The sequence below is a fragment of the Cherax quadricarinatus genome, chromosome 24, assembly GCF_038502225.1.
Source record: "Cherax quadricarinatus isolate ZL_2023a chromosome 24, ASM3850222v1, whole genome shotgun sequence".
Lineage (NCBI taxonomy): Eukaryota > Metazoa > Arthropoda > Malacostraca > Decapoda > Parastacidae > Cherax > Cherax quadricarinatus.
This window is the reverse complement of record NC_091315.1, coordinates 21,051,310-21,078,022: the sequence shown is the minus strand read 5'-3', so window position 1 is coordinate 21,078,022 and position 26,713 is coordinate 21,051,310. Positions and strand designations below refer to the sequence as shown.

Genomic DNA, 26,713 nt, shown 5'->3' with positions numbered 1-26,713 from the left:
TCTTTATACATGTATGCTTCTAAACTGTTGTATTCTGAGCACCTCTGCAAAAATAGTGAATATGTGTGAGTGAGGTGAAAGTGTTGAATGATGATGAAAGTATTTTCTTTTTGGGGATTTTCTTTCTTTTTGGGTCATCCTGCCTTGGTGGGAGACAGCTGACTTATAAAAAAAAAAAAACCTGAGTGAAAGAGGGTTGGATTTGAGTGGGACTTGCATATGAGTGGACAGAGTTACAAGAGCTTATTTCTTGGGTGGCACTGAAAATTGGGTTGGGCAAATATTTTGTTAGTGGGATGGATTGTAAAGGACCTGCCTAGTATGGGCCAACAGGCCTGCTGCAGTGTTCCTCCTTTCTTATGTTCTTCTGTTAGTGGATTGGATTTGTGAAGGACCTGCCTAGTATGGGCCAACATACAACTGCAGTGTTCCTTCTTTCTGTTCTTATGAACAATCACAAAATACACGAAAACATCGTAAAATATTGTACTATATACATACATACATACATGCTCCTCCCACTTGTATATTTGTCCAATCTCTTTTTAAAGCTACCCAAGGTCCTATCAAAGCTAAAACCTTGGGTAGTTTCAAATTTAGGTTGGATAAATATATGAGTGAGAGGAGTTGGATCTGAGTGGGACTTGCACGTGAGTAAATAGAATTATCAAAGCTTATTGCTTGGGTAGCGTTTATTCTGTTAATGGGTTGGATTTGTGAAGGACCTGCCAAGTATAGACTAACATGCCTGCTGCAGTGTTTTTCCTTTCTTATAAGAACATAAAAAAGGAGGAACACTGTAGCAGGCCTGTTGGCCCATACTAGGCAGGTCCTTTACAATCCATCCCACTTATGTTCTTATGAACAACCATAAAATACGTACATGAAAACATCGTAAAATATTGTACTGCCTCCACCACTGCCTTGTACTTTTGTACAATTTCTTTCTTCAATTCTATCGTGTTTCTCAATTTCTTTACCAAAGGACTAGCACTAGCAAGTTTCTTTGGGCCCATGGTTAACTATGTAGCAGTCACACTCAATCAACAAGCACCAAACACAATGAATTATTGTGAAATGTTTAGAAGAGCGCAGAGGCTAATGCTCACTCCAACATAAACAAAGCCACACTCACTTACAATGCCTCAACCACTTCTCTATCACTGCTTCAGCCCTCGTATTTTTGCACAATTTCCTTCTTCAATTTTATTGTATTATTATTATTATTATTAGCAGTAGCAGAAATGTTTGATTCTTTGCCATGTTCAAGAGTAAACAAATGGTCACTGTCCAATATCCAATTATTATTATTATAATTATTATTATTAGCAGCAGCAGAAATGCTCGATTCTTTGCCGTGTTCAAGAGTAAACAAATGATGTCACCATCCAATATCCAATTATTATTATTATTATTATTATTATTATTATTATTATTATTATTAGCAGTAGCAGCAGCAGAAGTGTTCGATTCTTTGCCGTGTTCAAGAGTAAACAAATGATGTCACTGTCCAATACCTGTCCAAATGGCCATTCCAATATGCAGTCATGAATATATGGAGTGTAACTGCATGGCATGATGAGTCTAGTGTGTGGATTTTAAGTCTTCACTGCCAGCATCACTGGCTGGAGAATGACTGAGTGGCGGCGGGCTGGATGCCTGTTGCTGGGGTCAGAGGGAGGGTAGTAAGGACGCGCGGGTGGCGGGAAACTTAAATATGATTTTGCTGCTGGGAATTTGGTGGCTGGGATTTCGCGAATGTGTGAAGCCCATGAAAGTTGAAAATGCGTATGTTGAGGGAGACCTGTAGTGGTTTACTTTTTTTTCTAATAAAAAATTCAAGTAGGTCTTACTAATTAATCTTCACATGCTCTATTGAAATGCAACGGCACAAAAGAAAACATGCTGCCAATAGTCCCAAATCTGAAATGACACCCTTAGTTTAATAGACCTTGATTTAGTAAACTTTGCAAAATATAGGATAAAATTTGTTAGGTAAGACACATATGCAACAGTTAGGTATCTTTATTATGAAACGTTTCGCCTACACAGTAGGCTTCTTCAGTCGAGTACAGAAAAGTTGATAGAAGCAGAAGATACTTGAAGACGATGTAATCAGTCCATCACCCTTAAAGTTTTGAGGTGGTCAGTCCCTCAGTCTGGAGAAGAGCATTGTTCCATAGTATGAAACAATGGAACAATGTACTATGGAACAATGCTCTTCTCCAGACTGAGGGACTGACCACCTCAAAACTTTAAGGGTGATGGACTGATTACATCGTCTTCAAGTATCTTCTGCTTCTATCAACTTTTCTGTACTCGACTGAAGAAGCCTACTGTGTAGGCGAAACGTTTCATAATAAAGATACCTAACTGTTGCATATGTGTCTTACCTAACAACCTGTCGGTATTTTATACCATTTTAATGTTCAGGATAAAATTTGCTAGGTCAGCTGATTCGAAAACAATGGACAAAGTGTGCTGGTTGCAGGACTGTCTGTTACTGTTACAATAAAGGCAAAACAATCTCATCTCTATTCACCACAAGTGCCATAACCAGCCACCTGCTTCAAGCTTAATGTCCAGTAAAATGAGGGTTTACAGTACAAGTCATTTTATAAAATAATTGTGATATATTTACTAACAGACTAAAAATGAAGTCTCTTATAATAATATTTTAAAAATACATATATCAATAATTTAGGTAGTAAGTTGGTAGACAGCAACCATCCAGGGGAATACTACCATCCTGCCAAGTGAGTGTGAAACGAAAGCCTGTAATTGTTTTACATGATGGTAGGATTGCTGGTGCCTTTTGTCTGTCTCATAAATATGCAAGATTACAGGTACGTCTTGCTGCTTCTACTGACACTTAGGTCACACTACACACACATGTACAAGCATATATATACACACCCCTCTGGGTTTTCTGTTATTTTCTTTCTAGTTCTTGTTCTTGTTTATTTCCTCTTATCTCCATGGGGAAGTGGAACAGAATTCTTCCTCCGTAAGCCATGCGTGTTGTAAGAGGCAACTAAAATGCCAGGGGCAAGGGGCTAGTAACCCCTTCTCCTGTATATATTACTAAATGTAGAAGGAGAAACTTTCATTTTTCCTTTTGGGCCACCATGCCTCGGTGGGATACGGCCGGTGTGTTGAAAGAAAGAAAGAATATATCAATAATGTTAGTCTGCAATACATAATCATATTAAACAAAATTCAGAGACATAATTACATCCTTACTAATGCTCAACTGTATAAAGCAAATTAATACACACACATTTAGGCATTATGACAAACCTTAGTCATCAAGGTGCGTGGTTTCATATCTGATGTGAACATATCCATATCATCTCGACTGTCCCGTCTTCTGGGCCTTGCACCTGATGCATTAGCTCCTGGTGCTAAGGTGGGTGCACTACTTGTGTTGACTGGATTACTAATGTTACTACTGCCACCAGCTATCATACTTCCTGAAGGACCTATATATATATATGACAAAAATTATGAATATACAAAATTTTATAATCATATAATTCACATGGCAAAAACCAACTTTCAAAATTAACGACTAGGCCAAGAGGTTTACTCACTAGTCTGGAGTTTTACGACTCACTCACCAGAGCTTATATTTATTTGATAAAGATTGATAAAAAGATTTTTCAATAATGAACTGTAGATTTAAAAATCATGATTTTGATAAAGAGGAATTATAAATTACATTTTTTCTCAGTTACATTTTCAGCAAATGCATTGACAGTGTGTACATTTTCATTTTATACATGTGTAAAGAGTTTATGTTTGTTTGAAAGATTTTGATAAAGAACTGTAGATTTAATAATCATGACTTTGTTAAAGCTGAATTGCAAATTATATATTTTTTAATTTTTTGACCAAATGCACTGATAGTTTGCATATATTTATTTATGTATGTGTGGTGAGATCATGACTGGTAGAGACTGGTCAAGAATTGTAGATTTAACAATTATGCTGACTGATAGCTGGACCTGTTCAATTTCTATCAGTGATTGACAGAGTGAGTATTGGATACCAGGAGAGGGTTGGTTAGAATGCTATGGAGCCTGGGGATATGGAGGCCTTGAGGTTTGGCCATGGGGAATAGGACAGAAAAATAAGTGGGTGACACCGACTTTCTCATCTTCCTACCCAAGTATGTACTCAAATCAACAGCCCTCCCTTCCCGTGAAATTGCCCTTACCACAACACATGCCACAACCCCAGGTACCTAATGCCCTTACCACAACAATAAGAGGGTGGAGAGCACGGTGTGCTGTGTGAGATACGAGAACGAGTGGGAGTGTTTAAGAGATGGAACGCAAAGTGGAAGAAGGTAGGAGAATATCAGAAAGGGAATGGGAAGGAGAGATGGATGGTATGGAAACAAAAAGGGAAAATAGGAAGGGAAGAGAGGAATTCGTCACAGTGGTATACATTGCTTATAGTTCCATTGTTTAAATAATTAATTTAGATGCATCTTAACCCTTTCAGGGTCGAGAGGCCCTCTCCTAAACTCATTCTCAGGGTCGAAAATTTTTCGGAAAAAAAAAAAAAATTCTTATGAAATGATAGAGAATCTTTTCCCGATCATAATAACACCAAAAGTATGAAATTTGATGGAGAACTTACGGAATTATTCTCTCGCGAAGTTAGCGGCCTCGACGATGTTTATGCATCGGAGATTTCGCCAACTTTGAGCCCTATTTTCAGCCAATTTCAGTGTACAAGTTGACAAAAATCATATCTATTTCGCTAGAACTCCATTTTTTCTATCGAATGAGTACAAGAAACTAACCATTTACCAATTTCTAGTATCCAATAAAGTGGTCAGAAATTGGCAATTTTGCCAGTTTCAAAATAGGGTCCAGAATAAGCAAGACAGACATTCCTGGCACTAAAATAACATTTTCTCTGTTCATTAGTCACGTCCCCAGGCCCCTCTTACATCTCTTTTGCTTTCCACTTTGAATTTTTATTCTCACAAAAAATAGAAGATTTACTGTTATGCAGACTACTGCATTAGTATAGAAATGGTATAAATAATATCAGTGTGCTTGTGAAAGAATATTAGATTCACCAGTTGACGTGTATTGGACACTTGGCATGATTTGTTTACTTCTGAAATTTGGTAAAAATCGAACATTTCTGCTACTTTGAGCTCAATTTCAAGGTACTTTTCATTATGAAACCAATCAAAATCATCTCAATTTCCATTCTATAAAATGAGACCAGGAAAACTAGAATACAACCAAAAATACCATACAAAAATACACTGCAAAGTCGCTGTTTTAAACCAAAAACACGGTCGAAGTTTTTTTTTTTCTCATTATGCACTGTGTGCTGCAGGATTTTTTTTATACTGTGCACAATGACCACATAGACCCATTCTTTCATATGTAGGCCTACCAGCTTTCTCTCACTAGATTTGATGGCGCTAGAATTTAGGCATTCTAGTACATCAATAACCCTGGTGCGAAGCCATACTAGTACGTCGGAAACCCTGACAGGGTTAAATTCATGCAAAAATAGGTCAATAGCTCCCAACACTCAAATAGCGAAAAGTTTTCAAGATGCATTAGGGTCTAAGTGGGGATTTCTTTTTTTCCACATAGTGGCCCCCTCTGTAATTAATATTTTATTGCATGTAAACCACACAATAACCAAAATCTGTAAACCCCGCATTGTAATCATTATAGAGAATAAACTTGATTGATTGATCTCCCAACAGGATAAGGTGACCTCCAAGAAAGAGGAAACACATTCAATGTTATTCATTCAGTTGCTGTCTTGCCAGAGACATGCTGACATCACAGTTCAGATCAGTGGCAGCTCATCCACAGGAGCTGCAGAGCTGCAGTCCCCCTAGATGCTCACTGCCAGATGTATGACTTCATTAACATTATGCTAAAATAATTTGCAACTGACAAATATATTACAGGAAAAATCTGTTGTATGTTGTTTACAATGTATTTATAAGCAAATTTTCAATTTTTTTTTGTTGAAACAAAATAAAAAAAATGATTAAAAATAAAAGTATTACTGGCATTACATCTGGCAGTAAGGAGCTGCATTCGATGCAGCACACACCCAGTTGCAATTGGTCTGTTTACATTGTGAATATGCATGTTGTAACGAGTGGCTGGTATTGGTATTGGTGGCCGTTTAAATTCTTTTCAATAGCGTTAAATTTAATTACCATTTGTTAAATGATGGCAGTGGAAACTAGAGTAAACTCAGCTAAATATTTACAAAGTACTTGTATTAACTTTTTGCAGTTGATTTTAAGTGAAAAGGTAAAGATAAAAGAAAATGGACGACATACACCAGTTTTATCCATTCTACAAAAAAGTACAAGTAGGAGCAAAGAATATATGTGCCAGTTTAGCATCAGTGTTTACCAGAAAAGTGAATGGCTTTGCAACTGTGACGAAAAGAACACTTTATTCTGTTTTCCATGCTTACTATTTGGTGGAGACTCTTCATGGACTAAAATTAGCATGACTGACTTGAGGCATTTACCACAAAAAGTAATGAAACATGAGCAGTCAATCAAGCATATTAATAACAATATTGATTTGTCAATGCTGGGTAAAGTGAACACTGCAGCTCAAATTGATTTAGCATACAAGATTTCAATAGCGAAACACAATTTCAAATAGTTGTAACATCATCACCTCACCTACCCACGTCTCCACCAGCAGGACTGTGATGACCTCTATGGATACGTATGTGTGAATGCTTATCATTATTAAATTTAGTTTAATTTTAAAAATTATTACTTTAATAACGCTTATTATGCTGTTCTATGAGGCTTGCAGTCACGCAGTCCCCCCATTCTATTTTTTGACGAGCCGCCACTGGTTCAGATGGCAGTGAACTTCTAGTAAGACAGCGATTGAATGGACGACAGTGAATGTTTTTCCTTTTTTTTTCTGGATCGCCTTACCTCAATGGAAGATAGCCAGAAATTTATTTGAGTGTGTGAAACTCAGGACCTATTTTCCCAAAGACACCAATCTTTTATTTGGAGTAGTAATTTGAGGGTGTTGAATAACATGCAGGTTTTGTAGTGAGTGGATTGAGATCACAACAATACTATTCTCTAAAAGTATACAGGATAAAGAGTACTAGTATACCTGATCCAGGCTGTGACTGTTGGGGGACAACAGGAGGTTTTCCAACAGGATAAGCTGCCTGCTGGATTCTTCTGATGCTGCGGATGAAACCTGTTCTGCTGTTCATCTATGGAAAAAACATATAATAAATCATTCTTAAGGTAACAGCCAGTGCTATTCCTTAATGTTATTAGACAACATACATTAGCTAAAGATGACAACAAGCTCACATGCAATGCAGAAAAAATTACTACGTTGTATCTGGAGAAAATAAAAAAATATATAATAAAAGACATCCAGGTACAAAGAAAATAGAAACTAAATTAACAAGGTTGCACTTGAACAACAAATTTAAATTTAATACTCAAATCCAGTACAAACTGTTTCCAAGAAAGTTTAAAAAACAGTAAAGATACTTTCTAGCCAGATTTAGAAAAGGCACATGATAGGGTGGATAAGGAAGCAATGTGACAAATGTTGCAAGTGTATGTAATAAATGGTAGGTTACTGAATGTAATTAAAGAGTTATTATGAGGACAGTTAGGCTCAGATTAGGGTGTGTAGGAGAGAGGGAGATTACTTTCCAGTAAAAGTAGGCCTTAGAGGGGATGCATGGTGTCACAATGGTTGTTTAACATGTTATCGATGGGATTGTAAAAGAAGTAAATGCTAGGGTGTTGGGAAGAGAGGCGAGATTAAAATACTGTGCAGAATCTAATACAAAATGAGAGTTAGCACAGTTACTGTTTGCTGATAATAATGTGCTTTTGAGAGATTCTGGAGAGAAGTTGCAAAGGTTAGTCCAACTGGTCAGTCTAATACGTGTTCACAAATGTTCTGACATTATTTATACAATTATTACAATAATGCAGTAATTGGATAACAGTAAATCTTGTTTTTTTTTTGTGTGTGAATAAAAGTTCAAAATGGAAAGCAAGTGTAATATAATGAGAGGCCTGAGGACATAACTAATGAACAGAGGAAATGTTTTTTAGTGCCAGGAATGTCTACATTGTTTATTCTGGACCCAACCTCTTTTTTTTTTTTTTAAATTCTTGGACCTTGAGAGCAATTCTCAGATCAGAGGTCCTGGCCCTGAAAGGGTCATGCTCAATGATCATCTACCAGTAAGGGAATATTTAAAAAAATACTGGACTAGTAATAAACAGAATAGAGGAAATCAGCTCTAATACAGTGGAACCTCAAGTTTCAGCCGTTTTCAGTTTCGGTCACTTTTTTTGCCTAAATTTTGTCTCGAGTTTTGAACAGTACCTGCAGTTTCAGTCGCTGTACCAGACCTGTCTGCCTGCCCGCGCCCACACAAAGCATCCCATGCATGCGTTGTGAGTCAGTCTTGCTTTGTTACTTCTCGAGTGAACATTACCCTGTACGTTCATCCAAACATTTCACAATAATCCATTGTTTTTTGTGCTTGTTCATTGAGTGCAACTGCTACATAATTAACCATGGGCCCTAAAAAACTTCCTAGTGCCAGCCCTTTGGAAAAGTGAGAAACACGATAAAACTGAAGAAAGAAATTGTCAAAAAATACGAAAGTGGTGTGCATGTGCTCGAGCTTGCCAGGCTGTATGGCAAAAACAAATCAACCATCAGTTCCATCCTGGCAAAGACAAAAGAAATCAAGGAAGCTGATGTTGCAAAAGGGGTAGATATGCTAACGAAAAATAGATCACAAACAATCGAAGATGTTGAGAAGTTGTTATCGGTGTGGATCAATGATAAACAATTAGCAGGAGATAGTGTTTCAGAGACGATCATCAGTGAAAAGGTGAGGCAGATGCATGCGGATCTTGTAAAGAAAATGTCTGGAACGAGTGCTAATGTTAGTGAATTTAAGGCCAGCAGAGGCTGGTTCGACAACTTCAAGAAGTGTAGTGGCATACACAGTGTTTTACGGCATGGCAAAGCTGCAAGTTCAGATAAACATGCTACTGAAAAAATTGTGCACGAATTCAAGGACTATGTAGAGGCTGAAGAATTCGTCCCCCAACAAGTGTTCAATTGTGATGAAACAGGCCTCTTTTGAAAGAAAATGCCAAAGAGGACCTACATCACACAGGAGGAAAAGGCACTGCCAGGACACAAGCCTATGAAGGATAGGCTAACTCTTTGTTCTGTGCTAATGATAGTGGGGATTTCGAAGTGAAGCCTTTACTGGTGTATCATGCTGAAAATCCCAGATTGTTCAAGAAAAACAATGTCATCGAGAGTAGATTGTGTGTGATGTGGAGGGCTAACAATAAGACATAATAATAATAATAATAATAAGTTTATTTCTTTGTAAAGGTTACAATGTGTAATTACAATTTTTATTTGCTAAGTACAAAGATAGCCACTATCATGCCGAGGCATTTTGGGCAAACTAATCCTAATACATAGTAACTAATTAAAACTAGATAAGTTAATAGTACATAGTAATTATACTTAAAACTAAACATGGAATATCGGTTAGCTGTTTTACAATCTTATTTGGACTTAATAAATCTTATGTATACTTAGTACAAAATCTAATTTACAAGGAATGGTGCAGGTGGTAATATTTTATGGAATGGCAGAATTAAAAGCCAGGTGGTCACATGATAAAATTAGATGTTTGGTTGATTTGGTTAATACTGTGAGATAAGATGATTTTTTTAGCAGAGTCCTAAATTTATAAGCTGTCTGGGGATCCTTGACCTGTTCAGGTAGCGAGTTCCAGATCTTCGGGCCTTTTTTGTGCATAGTGTTCTTGCATAGTGAGAGTCTTACTCGAAGGATGTTGAAAAGCGCCTTATGCCTTGTATTGTGACTGTGCATTCTGTTGTAACTGTCGAGGAGTAGTTTTAGGGGAGGGTTTACAGTGGAGTTTAAAGTTCTGTATATGTAGTAGGCACAATAATAAGAGTGTAAGTCTTGTATATTTAGCAAGTTGAGTCTTTTGAAAAGTGGTGGGGTGTGCTGTCTAGCACAGGAGCTGGTTATCACCCCCACAGTAGCTTTTTGTTGGATTATTAAGGGTCTAAGGTGGTTGGCAGTGGTTGAGCCCCAGGCACAAATACCATAGGTGAGGTAAGGATACATTAGAGAGTGGTACAGGGTAAGGAGAGTCGTTTGTGGTACATAGTAGTGTATCTTGGAAAGGATTCCTACTGATTTGGAAATTTTCTTGGCTATGTGATGGGTATGGGACTGAAATTTAAGATTACTGTCAAGGAGAAGACCTAGAAATTTGCCCTCTGTGTCTTGATATTGGGGAACCATTTAACAGTATGCTGAGTTGAATATTTGAGGTTCTGTTGTCAAACAGCATGAAGTATGTTTTGTCTATGTTAAGAGTGAGTTTGTTGGTCATCATCCAAGCATATATCTTCAGCAGTTCATTGTTTACAGTATTTCCAAGCACAGCTGGGTCTGAATGGGAGTAGACCTATGTAGTGTCATCTGCGAATAGAACTGGTGTAAGGAGTTGGGATGCATTGGGGAGATCATTGATGTAGATGAGAAAGAGGAGTGGGCCTAGGACACTACCTTGGGGTACTCCTACAGTTACAGGTTGGATAGCATGGGCTACAAGGCAAATTTTCATTGACTGGGCCCATTAAGTGTTTGGCCCAAGAGTGAAAAAGTACCTCCAGGAAAATAAATTGCCACTCAAATGCCTCCTGGTACTGGACAATGCTCCTGCTCATCCTCCAAACTTGGTAGACAAATTGTCTATAGACTTTAGTTTTATAACAGTGAAATTCTTGCCTCTTAACACCACTCTTCTCATCCAGCCCATGGGCCAGCAGGTCTTTTCAAACTTCAAAAAATTCTACACAAAAGCAGTGTTTCAAATGTGCTTTGAAGTGACTTTGAACACTGAATTGACCCTAAGAGAGTTCTAGAGGAATCACTTCAGTATCTACAACTGCACAAGCCTTATAGGTAAGGATTGGCAGGGAGTGACTTCCAGGACTTTGAACTCTGGAGAAAAAAGTGGTCAGAGAGTGTCCAAGAAAAGGATTTTGAAGGGTTTGAGGCTGACCCTGTCGACCCTACACCTGTTGTGGAATCTACTGTGTCTCTGGAGATGTCTATGGGGTTGGAAGTGAGTGGCTAGGATGTGGAAGAGTTGGCGGAAGACCACGGGAAAGAGCTAACTACTGAAGAGCTGCAAGACCTTCATCTGGAACAGCAACAGATCACAGCTGAGGGACTTGCTTCAGGGGAAGCAGAAGAGAGAGGGAAGGAGGTGCCTTCTTCAAAGATTAATAAATGAATGAAAGAGGGGAAGGTACCTAGGGATTGGCGGAGAGCAAGTACAGTCCCTTTATATAAAGGGAAGGGGGACAAAAGAGATTGTAAAAATTATAGAGGAATAAGTTTATTGAGAATACCAGGAAAAGTGTACGGTAGGGTTATAATTGAAAGAATTAGAGGTAAGACAGAATGTAGGATTGCGGATGAGCAAGGAGGTTTCAGAGTGGGTAGGGGATGTGTAGATCAAGTGTTTACATTGAAGCATATATGTGAACAGTATTTACATAAGGGTAGGTAAGTTTTTATTCCATTTATGGATTTAGAAAAGGCATATGATAGAGTGGATAGGGGAGCAATGTGGCAGATGTTGCAAGTATACGGAATAGGTGGTAAGTTATTAAATGCTGTAAAGAGTTTTTATGAGGATAGTGAGGCTCAGGTTAGGGTGTGTAGAGAGGGAGACTACTTCCCAATAAAAGTAGGTCTTAGACAGGGATGTGTAATGTCACCATGGTTGTTTAATATATTTATAGATGGGGTTATAAAAGAAGTAAACGCTAGGGTGTTCGGGAGAGGGGTGGGAATAAATTATGGGGAATCAAATACAAAATGGGAATTGACAAAGTTACTTTTTGCTGATGATACTGTGCTTATGGGAGATTCTAAAGAAAAATTGCAAAGGTTAGTGGATGAGTTTGGGAATGTGTGTAAAGATAGAAAGTTGAAAGTGAACATAGAAAAGAGTAAGGTGATGAGGGTATCAAATGATTTAGATAAAGAAAAATTGGATATCAAATTGGGGAGGAGGAGTATGGAAGAAGTGAATGTTTTCAGATACTTGGGAGTTGACGTGTCGGTGGATGGATTTATGAAGGATGAGGTTAATCATAGAATTGATGAGGGAAAAAAGGCGAGTGGTGCGTTGAGGCATATGTGGAGTCAAAAAACGTTATCTATGGAGGCAAAGAATGGAATGTATGAAAGTATAGTAGTACCAACACTCTTATATGGGTGTGAAGCTTGGGTGGTAAATGCAGCAGCGAGGAGATGGTTGGAGGCAGTGGAGATGTCCTGTTTAAGGGCAATGTGTGGTGTAAATATTATGCAGAAAATTCGGAGTGTGGAAATTAGGAAAAGGTGTGGAGTTAATAAAGTATTAGTCAGAGGGCAGAAGAGGGGTTGTTGAGGTGGTTTGGTCATTCAGAGAGAATGGATCAAAGTAGAATGACATGGAAAGCATATAAATCTATAGGGGAAGGAAGGCGGGGTAGGGGTCGTCCTCGAAAGGGTTGGAAAGAGGGGGTAAAGGAGGTTTTGTGGGCAAGGGGCTTGGACTTCCAGCAAGCGTGCGTGAGCATGTTAGATAGGAGTGAATGGAGACGAATGGTACTTGGGACCTGACGATCTGTTGGAGTGTGAGCAGGGTAATATTTAGTAAAGGGATTCAGGGAAACCGGTTATTTTCATATAGTCGGACTTGAGTCCTGGAAATGGGAAGTACAATGCCTGCACTTTAAAGGAGGGGTTTGGGATATTGGCAGTTTGGAGGGATATGTTGTGTATCTTTGATGTTACTGTGCTTATGGGAGATTCTAAAGAAAAATTGCAAAGGTTAGTGGATGAGTTGAGGAGTGTGTGTTAAGGTAGAAAGTTGAAAGTGAACATAAAAAAGAGTAAGGTGATGAGGGTATCATATGATTTAGATAAAGAAAAATTGGATATCAAATTGGGAAGGAGGAGTATGGAAGAAGTGAATGTTTTCAGATACTTGGGAGTTGACGTGTTGGCGGATGGATTTATGAAGGATGAGGTTAATCATAGAATTGATGAGGGAAAAAAGATGAGTGGTGCATTGAGGTATATGTGGAGTCAAAAAATGTTATCTATGGAGGCAAAGAAGGGAATATATGAAAGTATAGTAGTACCAACACTCTTATATGGGTGTGAAGCTTGGGTTGTGAATGCAGCAGCGGGGAGGCGGCTGGAGTCAGTGGAGATGTCCTGTCTAAGGGCAATGTATGGTGTAAATATTATGCAGAAAATTCGGAGTGTGGAAATTAGGAGAAGGTGTGGAGTTAATAAAAGTATTAGTGAGAGGGCTGAAGAGGGGTTGTTGAGGTGGTTTGGTCATTTAGAGAGAATGGATCAAAGTAGAATGACATGGAGAGCATTTAAATCGGTAGGAGAAGGAAGACGGGGTAGGGGTCGTCCTCGAAAAGGTTGGAAGGAAGGGGTAAGGGAGGTTTTATGGGCGAGGGGCTTGGACTTCCAGCAGGCGTGCATGAGCGTGTTCGATAGGAGTGAATGGAGACGAATGGTATTTGGGACCTGGCGATCTGTTGGAGTGTGAGCAGGGTAATATTTAGTGAAGGGATTCAGGGAAACCGGTTAATTTTATATAGACGGACTTGAGTCCTGGAAATGGGAAGTACAATGCCTGCACTCTAAAGGAGGGGTTTCGGGATATTAGCAGTTTGGAGGGATATGTTGTGTATCTTTATACGTATATGCTTCTAAACTGTTGTGTTCTGAGCACCTCTGCAAAAACAGTGATTATGTGTTAGTGAGGTGAAAGTGTTGAATGATGATGAAAGTATTTTCTTTTTGGGGATTTTCTTTCTTTTTTTGGGTCACCCTGCCTCAGTGGGAGACGGCCGACTTGTAGAAAAAAAAAAAAAATCAGTAATAGTGAGGAAAACCCAGACGGCCCTCAGCCTTCCACCTCTGGTGCTGGGCCGTCTTGTTCACGTTCAGTTGTACCAGAATCAAAGAGGAAACTCCTATTTTCCCAAATCCCAGACTCAGATGTGAGCATTTGTGATGACAGTGATAGTGATTATGAACTACAAGCTCTTCAAACTAGTTCCAGTAGTGACAGTGAAGTGCAATATTCCCCAGTGAAGCATCAGTATATATGACAATATATGCGCTCTGGTAGTGTGCCATATGCTATTCCAAGGGGAAGGAGTACATCTAGGAGTACATCCCATGGCTGTACAACAGGAACTGACAGTGAAAATGACGATGATACTGTTGCAATTGGGATGGAAAATGTGCATAGTGATGGTAGTGGTGGTGCCGGGCATGAGGCACCAGCAGTGGCCCATGCTGTAACCCATGCTGCTGCCTCAGCTGATCTACAACAAAGGCCACCATCCCCCACCCACCCACCACATCAGCCTCCACAACCACAACCTCCACAACCACAACGACCTGTCATTGTCCAGTACCCACCAGCAGACCGCACCTGGGATTGGCAGGAAGCTGTCAATTTTGTTCCAAATCCCCACCAGTTTGATGACAGCCGAAGTGGAATACGGCCATGTTGTACACTTGGGAACAATGCCACTGAACTGGAATGTTTCGAGTTATTCTTTGATGAACCCCTGATGGAAAGTACATATTGTCATGGAAAGCAACACATACTATGAATACACCATGGCAAACACAATACTTTCACCAAAATCACATCTACACCAGTGGAAGGAGACAACTGTGGCTGAGATGCATCTTTTCTTTGCCACAATAATGCTTATGCCACATGTGTATAAGCACAAAGTGAAATCATACTGGTCAACAGACCACCTGATTGCAACCCCAGGTTTCAGTGATATAATGCCAGTGAGTCGATTTGTGCTAATGTTACGTATGCTTCACTTCTCAGATAAAACCAGGCCTGACAGAAACGACAGGTTATATAAGATTAGGAATGTGTTTGTGTATCTGAAAGAGAAATTCAATATGTATTTTTATCCCTTCAGGAAGCTTGTAATTGACAAGTCTTTGATTCTGTTCAAAGGAAGACTTTCTTTCAAGCAGTACATATCAAGCAAGAGGAAATGCTTTGGTATAAAGTTGTTTGTGCTTTGTGATTGTTACAGTGGTCTGGTATTGGATATTATTGTCTACAATGGAAGTTATACATTGCAAAATACCAGGAGGTTATTGGGCATCTCTGGTGATGTGGTTAGAACAATGATGGAACCATACCTTGGTAAGGGGCATATATTATATACAGATAACTGGTACACAACTGGGAGCAAGGGGCTAGTAACCCCTTCTCTCGTATAAATTACTAAATTTAAAAGATTCTTTCATTTTTCTTTTTGGGCCACCCTGCCTTGGTGGGATACTGCCGGTGTGTTGAAAGAAAGAAGAACTGGTACACAAGCCCCTCACTAAGTGATTTTTTGCGAGTGAACATGGCAGATGTGTGTGGCACAGTGCGTGCAAATCGGAAACATATGCCCAGGTTTGACGCTGGCACTCATAGAGGTGAGGTGCAGGCGTTTGCTGCCAATGACATCATGGCATTTCGGTGGCATGACAAACGAGATGTCACACTGTTGTCATCAGTTCACCCTAATGAAATGGCAGACACTGGCAGGCAGCATAGAGAGAGCAATGAACCCATTCTAAAACCTGCAGCTGTGATTGATTACACCTTCAATATACGTTCAGTGGACAAATGTGACATGCAGATTGGGTTTGCTGATTGTGTTCGCAAGAGTTATAAGTGGTACATAAAACTCTTTTTCCATCTTCTGGACATTTCCATGCTGAATGTTTATAATATGTATAAGATGAGGACCAGAAACAAACCACCATACAGCGAATTCTGTTTGTCTGTCATCAGACAAATAGTATTCAAGTACCAAGGAACAGCACCTGCAATAGACCGCCCACCAAATTTTCAACAAGTTCCTTCTCGTTTGAAGCATGGTGATCACTTCCTAGTAAAACTGCCTGCTACTGCTTTCAAGAAAAAGGCTCAGAAGAGGCGTTACATCTGTGCACATACAAGAAAACGCTCACAACAATGCAGAGACACTCGTTTTATGTGTGAGAAGTGTAAAACACCACTGTGCATGACACCATGTTTCAAAGAGTTCCACAAGCTGCAGAACTTCTAGAAACATTCCCCGTGACTGTGTATGTGTATATAAAATATAGAAAAATAGTAATAAACAGCATTTCATATAGTTTGTTTGTGTAAATATTTTCTGCAAACAAAACAATGAGAACAGTGTTTATGCCCTTATTGTGTAGTATTGAAAAAGAAATAACTTACAAAACAGTGCTCATATTGGTCTCACAGGCCATAAAAGTTACTTGGAAAAAGAAAAATTAAAAAATAAAAGAAAATAGTACACAAAAAAGTAAATAGAAGAATACCGGGTGACGGCAGTCGGCAATGTTGCCACATGGTGCACCTTTTTCGTCAACTTCACGCCTCCATATCTCAGTAAGTATTGATGGTAAAATTTTTTTGTTTAGCCTATAATGTTTAGAAAAAAAACTATTTTTTCATAAGAAAAAAAATCATTTTTTTTTTTTAAATTTGGCCGACCCTGAGAACAAGTCTCTGAGAGGACCTGTCGACCCCCAAAGGGTAACTTTTCTTTTTCTTTTTGGGCCACCCTGCCTCGGTGGGATACGGCCGGTTTGTTGAAATAAATATATATTTGTCCCCTACCAAGTGCTAATGTGCTACTTAGTATTATTTGCCAATGATAACATTATACCTCACTTCAATGCAATTTTAATTTTAAAATTTAGTATACCAATATTCTGCTTCTTTCCATGATCCTTTAAATGTTATTCTATTAAGACCCCTAAATAAAAATTACTTACTTGAGTAAGGTTGCAGAAATTGATGACATAGGGACACAATCGGAAAGTATGACTCATGTCTACACTCTGGGCTCCCTGGAAAAAAAAAATCATAAATAAAATAAAATTAATGTTTAATGTCATATTACTAACTGAAATTTCAAAGCCTCAATGAAGTACTGTAAGTGTTGACCTGCTATAAAGCAAACATATTTTCCCATGAAATCAGAGTGTGAAAAAACTGCTGTCCTTTTCTTGGAAATCTGTGTTCACTATATCTGGATGTTTTGGTACACTTCATTTTTAATAAACTTTTCCAACACAAGTATTTTTTTTTCTGAAATCACATTCATCTTCATTCTATGAAAGCCCATCCACCTCTCTCCTTTTTCTTCAAGTTTAGACCTAGGTATGCCAGGCAATGGCATAAGTTTCCTGTACTTGTGTCTGATATAACACATTGGAAGCACTATGGGTTGGATCAAAATGGCTGTTTATCAGAGTGCCAGAACTCCAATTGTTCAGTAGCCTGGATCCACACTCCTTTGAGTCCTGCTAACTTGTTAGTTTTACTTTCCCTGCAGGGATCTTCTTGCCACTGAATCTCTACCTCACCCTGAAAACCACCTCACTTCTGGTGAAGACATCTCATTACTGGCTTATCCAGAATGATTCTGATTTTGACGCGAGTGTCTGGGAAAAGCTGTAAGCATTCGCCTATAATACGTCTATAATACAATCATTTATTTCAATTTCAATTTTATGTACATGATGGATTGCCTTATGTCGTGATTAAAGCTTTTAATATTGTTATTTACGAAAACTTAATATTCAATTTCCAATTAAAATATTTTGGAACATTGACCAAGTCTTCCTTTATGTACCAATGCCATGTAAAATATGCGACTTCAGTGTTATCCAGACATTGAGAACTAGATGCAACCATGATCACTGTTAAGATTCTTAATTTTATATTTCAGGGGTGTATTTATACCTTGAATATAAGCTGATTCAGTCAGCCAGACCTGAGTCCTCGAGGTGGGAAGTACAGTGCCTATTCTATAAAGGAGGGCTTTGGAATATTTGCTATTTGGAGGGACATTTGAACTGTCGTACCTGCGTGCCTCTGGCAAATGTGTGATAGTGTGAATGATAGTGAAAGTGTTTCTTCTTTAGGTCACCCTGCCTTGGTGGGAGACAGCCAGTGGGTTAATAAAAAAAATAAATATACTAGTCAAGTTATAGTGTATGAGGTAGTGAAGTTATATTTGGAGAACTGAGGTTATGATGTTTAGAGAATTGAGGATGTGATGTTTGAAGTAGTGAAGTTATGGGAGTGGCAGTAGCAGCAGCAGCAGTACAAAGCTGTACTGGATTGTCTTGATTTAATCCCTAAACTGTGGCATACTCAGAAATAAAATTTCTTGTGTGTATGGCAAAATTTTGAAACAAATAATTTTTGCTTTTACAGTTTGAAAAATCTACTTTTACAAGTATAATAAAACAATAACGAACAGAATCAGATAAAACCTAACAAATTTATGGTGCGTTAAAGCTCAGTGACATAAATGCACAAGCATTATTTATGTTTTACAATTTATTGATGATAAACTATGATTATCTTTTTTTTTATTGTTTTTAATGTTTAGCACTATGTACATAATTTTTTATGATATTAGATGTTTCAAGGGGTTTTAGATTCCAAATACAGAGAGAAATGCACAGGCAGTTATTACTACACTTGGAATATACAGTATAAATTGTTGCAAATAATTTTTTCTATTTTTTTTATTGATTTGATCTTCTGACACTATGTATGTGAAATGCTAATTATTACTTCTTCCTCCTCTCTGTCTCTTATCTCTGCCCACTCTCATATATATACTGGCTCCTTTCCTTTTTGCACTTCTGTGTGACTAGTTAATGGCCCAAGTCAGACCGAAACATCATCGTAAGTTTTTCTCCCATGTGCAGGTTATTTGTGTAAACCTTATGATATTACAAAACAAAAATAAGTCACACTGCATGGGTTATCCCTTGCACTATCACTTACATAGATCGAAGTCATTCACACAAGGGTCTCCTTACACAGATCTACATCTGAAGTTCAGCTTACTCAAATAAGCTCAAAGTGGTAAATTTTGGCCTAGATATGAGACTGGATCTTTGTGGTGAGTGTGTACAGTACAAAAAAAAAAAATTTTTACCCCCACACAGTGGATGATGGCAAAAGCAAAACACTCACCTTGCATTTGGTTTAAAATATCAAATTTGATTATTTTTATGGTTTACTGACTATTTCTTAGCATCGTTTTATAGAATGGAAAACTTTTTTTTTTTTCAACAAGTCGGCAGTCTCCCACCGAGGCAGGGTGACCCAAAAAGAAAGAAAATCCCCAAAAAGAAAATACTTTCATCATCATTCAACACTTTCACCTCACTCATGCATAATCACTGTTTTTGCAGAGGTGCTCAAACACAACAGTTTAGAAGCATATACGTATAAAGATACACAACATATCCCTCCAAACCGCTAATATCCCGAACCCCTCCTTTAGAGAGCAGGCATTGTACTTCCCATTTCCAGGACTCAAGTCCGGCTATATAAAAATAACCGGTTTCCCTGAATCCCTTCACTAAATATTACCCTGCTCACACTCCAACAGATTGTCAGGTCCCAAATACCATTTGTCTCCATTCACTCCTATCGAACACGCTCATGCATGCATGCATGCTGGAAGTCCAAGCCCCTCGCCCATAAAACCTCCCTTACCCCTTCCTTCCAACCTTTCCGAGGACGACCCCTACCCCGCCTTCCTTCCCCTACAGATTTAAATGCTCTCCATGTCATTCTACTTTGATCCATTCTCTCTAAATGATCAAACCACCTCAACAACCCCTCTTCAGCCCTCTGACTAATACTTTTATTAACTCCACACCTTCTCCTAATTTCCACACTCCGAATTTTCTGCATAATATTTACACCACACATTGCCCTCAGACAGGGCATCTCCACTGCCTCCAACCACCTCCTCGCTGATGCATTCACAACCCAAGCTTCACACCCATATAAGAGTGTTGGTACTACTATACTTTCATACATTTCCTTCTTTGCCTCCATAGATAAAGTTTTTTGACTCCAAATATACCTCAATGCACCACTCACCTTTTTTCCTTCATCAATTCTATGATTAACCTCATCCTTCATAAATCCATCTGCCGACATGTCAACACCCAAGTATCTGAAAACATTCACTTCTTCCATACTCCTCCTTCCCAATTTGATATCCAATTTTTCTTAATCTAAATCATTTGATACCCTCATCACCTTACTCTTTTCTATGTTCACTTTCAACTTTCTACCTTTACACACACTCCCAAACTCATCCACTAACCTTTGCAATTTTTCTTTAGAATCTCCCATAAGCACAGTATCATCGGCAAAAAGTAACTGTCAATTCCCATTTTGCATTTGATTCCCCATAATTTAATCCCATCCCTCTCCCAAACACCCTAGCATTTACTTTTTTTACAACCCCATCTTTAAATACATATATTAAACAACCATGGTGACATTACACATCCCTGTCTAAGACCTACTTTTACCGGGAAGTAGTCTTCCGCTCTTCTACACACCCTAACCTGAGCCTCACTATCCTCATAAAAACTCTTTACAGCATTTAGTAACTTACTACCTATTCCATATACTTGCAACATCTGCCACATTGCTCCCCTATCCACTCTATCATATGTCTTTTCTAAATCCATAAATACAATGAAAACATCCCTACCTTTATCTAAATACTGTTCACATATATGCTTCAATGTAAACACTTGATCTACACATCCCCTACCCACTCTGAAACCTCCTTGCTCATCCGCAATCCTACAATAATAACCCTACCGTACACTTTTCCTGGTATACTCAGTTAACTTATTCCCCTATAATTTTTACAATCTCTTTTGTCCTCCTTCCCTTTATATAAAGGGACTATACATGCTCCCCTCCAATCCCTAGGTACCTTCCCCTCTTTCATACATTTATTAAACAAAAGTACCAACAACTCCAACACTATATCCCCCCCTGCTTTTAACATTTCTGTCATGATCCCATCAGTTCCAGCTGCTTTATCCCTTTTCATTCTACGTAATGCCTCACATACCTCCCCCACACTTACATTTTGCTCTTCTTCACTCCTAAAAGATGGTATACCTCCCGGGCCAGTGCATGAAATTGCTGCCTCCCTTTCTTCCTCAACATTTAAAAGTTCCTCAAAATATTCTTGCCATCTACCTAATACCTCCGTCTCCCCATCTACTAACTCCCCTACTCTGTTTTTAACTGACAAATCCATACGTTCCCTAGGCTTTCTTAACTTGTTTAACTCCAAAATTTGTTCTTATTTTCATTAAAATTTCTTGACAGTGCCTCTCCCACTATCATCTGCTCTCCTTTTGCACTCTCTCACCACTCTCTTCACCTTTCTTTTGCTCTCCATATACACTGCTCTTCTTATAACACTTCTGCTTTGTAAAAACCTCTCATAAGCTAACTTTTTCTCTTTTATCACACCCTTTACTTCATCATTCCACCAATCACTCCTCTTTCCTCCTGCCCCCACCCTCCTATAACCACAAACTTCTGCCCCACATTCTAATAGTGCATTTTTAAAACTATTCCAACCCTCTTCAACCCCCTCACTACTCATCTTTGCACTAGCCTACCTTTCTGCCAATAGTCGCTTATATCTCACCCGAACTTCCTCCTCCCTTAGTTTATACACTTTCACTTCCCTCCTACTTGTTGCTGCCACTTTCCTCTTGTCCCATCTACCTCTTACTCTAACTGTAGCTACAACTAAATAATGATCCGATGTATCAGTTGCCCCTCTATAAACATGTACATCCTGGAGCCTACCCATTAACCTTTTATCCACCAATACATAATCTAACAAACTACTTTCATTACATGCTACATCATACCTTGTATATTTATTTATCCTCTTTTTCATAAAGTATGTATTATTACCAAATCTCTTTCTACACAAAGCTCAATTAAAGGCTCCCCATTTACATTTACCCCTGGCACCCCAAATTTACCTACTACTCCCTCCACAACATTTTTACCCACTTTAGCATTGAAATCCCCAACCACAAGTACTCTCACACTTGGTTCAAAACTCCCCACGCATTCACTCAACATTTCCCAAAATCTCTCTCTCCTCTATACTTCTCTCTTCTCCAGGTGCATATACGCTTACTATAACACACTTTTCACATCCAACCTTTATTTTACTCCACATAATCCTTGAATTAATACATTTATAGTCCCTCTTTTCCTGCCATATCTTATCCTTCAACATTATTGCTACTCCTTCTTTAGCTCTAACTCTATTTGAAACCCCTGACCTAATCCCATTTATTCCTCTCCACTGAAACTCTCCCACCCTCTTCAGCTTTGTTTCACTTAAAGCCAAGACATCCAGCTTCTTCTCATTCATAACATCCACAATCATCTCTTTCTTATCATTTGCACAACATCCATGCACATTCAGACTTCCCACTTTCACAATTTTCTTATTATTATTCTTTTTAATAATCTTTACAGGGAAAGGGGTTACTAGCCCATTGTTCCCGGCATTTTAGTTGACTTTTACAACACGCATGGCTTACGGAGGAAAGATTCTTATTCCACTTCCCCATGGATATAAAAGGAAAAGTAATAAGACAAAGAACTATTAAGATAAAATCAAAGAAAACTCAGATGAGTGTGTATAAATAAATGTGTACATGTATGTGTAGTGTGACCTAAGTGTAAGTAGAAGTAGCAAGACATACCTGTAATCTTGCATATTTATGAGACAGACAAAAGACACCAGCAATCCTACCATCATGTAAAACAATTACAGGCTTTCGTTTTACACTGGGTGGTTGCTGTCTACCAACCTACTACCTATAATGGAAAACATATTACTGAAATAGAGATTACTTTGGCTGGTTTCAGGACTGGAAGTAGCTTGAAATCAGCCTCAAAATTGCAAAAATATTAGAGTCTTGCCAATTTTCCTATGGATGGGTGAGGTATTCCCTACACCCCAGGTATTATTTTATGGGTTTTAATAGGTCCAAACATCTTCCTTTTTCAATGTGGACTAGTATGTTGGTGACAGTTAAATGGTCCAATATTTTCACTTTATTGTATGACATACTGTACTAGATGTATATAATACTGCATGTACACTGTTGCTGTGGCAGCAGCAGCAGTAGCTGAACCATTCCTGTTAAAATATTGAATATCCTTTTCCAATTCGGAGGTTAGGGCCCAAACTGGGACTCCCATGTACCTTTGAAGAGTTTCGAGAGTTTAACTACTCTCAGAGCCCGGCCATGGGCCAGGCTCGTCCAGTGCTTGCCTGATCAACCAAACTGTTGCTGTTGGAGGCCCGCTGGCCCTCATATCCATCACAGCCTGGTTGATCTGGCACCTGATGAAGATACAACATGAGAGCATTGAGGGTATAAATCAGGATTGAACCAAACCAGGCCTGAATCCAGTCTTACAAAGATTAATCTATGTTTCAATGTGGAGTGGAAATAAATATAATTTCCATATATACAGTAGGAAGACAGTGTCCCTTTCCATACTGTCAGACTTAAAGAACTTACAAAATTATTGTGAATTTTTTTAACATGCCGACCATCTCCCACAGAAGCAGGGTGACCTAAGAAAGAAGAAACGCTTTCATAAAGTTTATGTTTTTTTTTTTCAACAAACTGGCCGTATCCCACCAAGGCAGGGTGGCCCAAAAAGAAAAACGAAAGTTTCTCTTTTTAAATTTAGTAATTTATACGGGAGAAGGGGTTACTAGCCTCTTGCTTCCAGTATTTTAGTTGCCTCTTATGACATGCATGACTTATAATGTGTAGATGGCATTAACAATGAGACTGCAAAGGACATGTATGTATATTGTAAGCAAATTTTGCAACTTACAGAGCCCCAAGACTCCTCGATGACACACTGTACACACATGTCATATACATGCCAGTCACCAATAACATCTCCTGCCCATTGCCACACAGCTCCTTGGCCTGCTGGTGAACTTTGGGGGTAAAAGTTTCGCCGAATCTTCACCAACTCCCCTGAATGTGAAATTAAAATTATTCTTTATTTCACAAAAGACATGCAATACAACAGTGACTACAAATGCATGCATATTTGTATGATACATTGGTTATCCTCTAAAAGCAAGGCATAACCTTTGTAAATGAAAACCTTGTAACAGGTTACAAGACAGATTATATCTGGTTACCAGCTCAGCTATACAAAACACTACTTGGTAATCTTCATAAAGAAAGCTGACAATAATCATACATGAAGTTAGTTACCTGAAGCTTTGCAGGTCTGCTCCATCTGAGGTAGGTGAACACAATAATTCTTGAGGGCAGGATCAGAGTCCCCTAGATAGACAGAGCGCAAATTCTTAGAGTATGCACGCTCCAGCAGCTGTGTGACTTCTGGAGAATAGGGCCGCCATCGTCGCTGGAAAAGTATTGCAACATTCCAATATAATGATTATGTAATGGTAGCTATAACTGAGCTATGTCTATTATTGATTAATGTGATTCATACTCATATTATGGTTCGGTTTTGGAACAGGATTCCTACAATGGAAAGAAAATAATACAAGAACAAGAACTATTGTTCCTTAAACAGTGGAAGACCCTGACATTTTATTTCCTTTGTGTGTGGTAAAATTTAAGAAAAAATTCTTGCAGTCTAAAAATCATTTTTTTCTAATTAGAACTATGAAAAGAAAAATTAAATAAGATTAACACTTACAATTTTAAGGTTTGCTCAAGTTGGCAAAATATGGTCATTTGTCGGCAAGTGATGTAAATTTACAATTTATTGATGCCAAATTATGATTTTTCTTTTTTCATTTTTTCAATGTCTAACATTATGTACACTATGACTCAAGAAATCATAATCACATGATTGCAAACAAACCACAGTACAGGCAGGGATCTTAAAACTCCAGTCTGGAGTTTTTAGATCCCTGCCGTGTCGTAAACTCCAGTCTGGGGTTTTACGACTTACTCACCGCGAGTTCAATCCCCGCCTGTACTGTGGTTTGATTATGTACACTAGTTTCTTATGATACTGTATTAGATGTTTCAAGGTTTTTTTAGTACTTGAAATATGAGATGCAGCCTGACACAGCTCAACATATAATTTTTTTTTTTTAACACGTCAGCCATTTCCCACCGAGGCAGGGTGACCCAAAAAGAAAGAAAAACCCAAAAAGAAAGAAAATTCTTTCATCATCATTCCCTCAATGGATAATGTTTTTGTTTCCACAGATACCTTATTATTTTTTTTTATTATCACACTGGCCGATTCCCACCAAGGCAGGGTGGCCCGAAAAAGAAAAACTTTCACCATCATTCACTCCATCACTGTCTTGCCAGAAGGGTGCTTTACACTACAGTTTTTAAACTGCAACACTAACACCCCTCCTTCAGAGTGCAGGCACTGTACTTCCCATCTCCAGGACTCAAGTCCGGCCTGCCGGTTTACCTGAACCCCTTCATAAATGTTACTTTGCTCACACTCCAACAGCACGTCAAGTATTAAAAACCATTTGTCTCCATTCACTCCTATCAAATATGCTCACGCATGCCTGCTGGAAGTCCAAGCCCCTCACACACAAAACCTCCTTTACCCCCTCCCTCCAACCTATCCTAGGCCGACCCCTACCCCGCCTTCCTTCCACTGCAGACTGATACACTCTTGAAGTCACTCTGTTTCGCTCCATTCTCTCTACATGTTCGAACCACCTCAACAACCCTTTCTCAGCCCTCTGGGCAACAGTTTTGGTAATCCCGCACCTCCTCCTAACTTCCAAACTACGAATTCTCTGCATTATATTCACACCACACATTGCCCTCAGACATGACATCTCCACTGCCTCCAGCCTTCTCCTCGCTGCAACATTCATCACCCATGCTTCACACCCATATAAGAGCGTTGGTAAAACTATACTCTCATACATTCCCCTCTTTGCCTCCAAGGACAAAGTTCTTTGTCTCCACAGACTCACCCTTTTCCCCTCATCAATTCCATGATTCACCTCATCTTTCATAGACCCATCCGCTGACACGTCCACTCCCAAATATCTGAATACATTCACCTCCTCCATACTCTCTCCCTCCAATCTGATATTCAATCTTTCATCACCTAATCTTTTTGTTATCCTCATAACCTTACTCTTTCCTGTATTCACTTTTAATTTTCTTCTTTTGCACACCCTACCAAATTCATCCACCAATCTCTGCAACTTCTCTTCAGAATCTCCCAAGAGCACAGTGTCATCAGCAAAGAGCAACTGTGACAACTCCCACTTTATGTGTGATTCTTTATCTTTTAACTCCACGCCTCTTGCCAAGACCCTCGCATTTACTTCTCTTACAACCCCATCTATAAATATATTAAACAACCACAGTGACATCACACATCCTTGTCTAAGGCCTACTTTCACTGGGAAATAATTTCCCTCTTTCCTACATACTCTAACTTGAGCCTCACTATCCTCGTAAAAACTCTTCACTGCTTTCAGTAACCTACCTCCCACACCATACACCTGCAACATCTGCCACATTGCCCCCCTATCCACCCTGTCATACGCCTTTACCAAATCCATAAATGCCACAAAGACCTCTTTAGC

The 26,713-nt window shown here is 38.8% G+C and overlaps 1 protein-coding gene across 7 annotated transcripts in view; it reads right to left on the bottom strand.

Moving 5' to 3' along the window:
• dx (deltex E3 ubiquitin ligase) overlaps window positions 1–26,713 on the bottom strand; it is a 207,043-nt gene that overhangs the window by 144,822 nt on the left and 35,508 nt on the right. For all 7 annotated transcript variants that reach the window (XR_011392378.1, XM_070088246.1, XM_070088245.1 and 4 more), the window contains 5 exons: window positions 24,375–24,528; window positions 23,980–24,128; window positions 17,010–17,084; window positions 7,155–7,260; window positions 3,301–3,482 (listed from right to left, as the gene is read on the bottom strand). Coding sequence is in view for 6 of the 7 variants with exons in the window: in XM_070088246.1 (XP_069944347.1) it covers window positions 3,301–3,482; window positions 7,155–7,260; window positions 17,010–17,084; window positions 23,980–24,128; window positions 24,375–24,528 (666 nt within the window). In the remaining variant the exon portion in view is untranslated. The remainder of the gene's footprint in view (window positions 1–3,300; window positions 3,483–7,154; window positions 7,261–17,009; window positions 17,085–23,979; window positions 24,129–24,374; window positions 24,529–26,713) is intronic.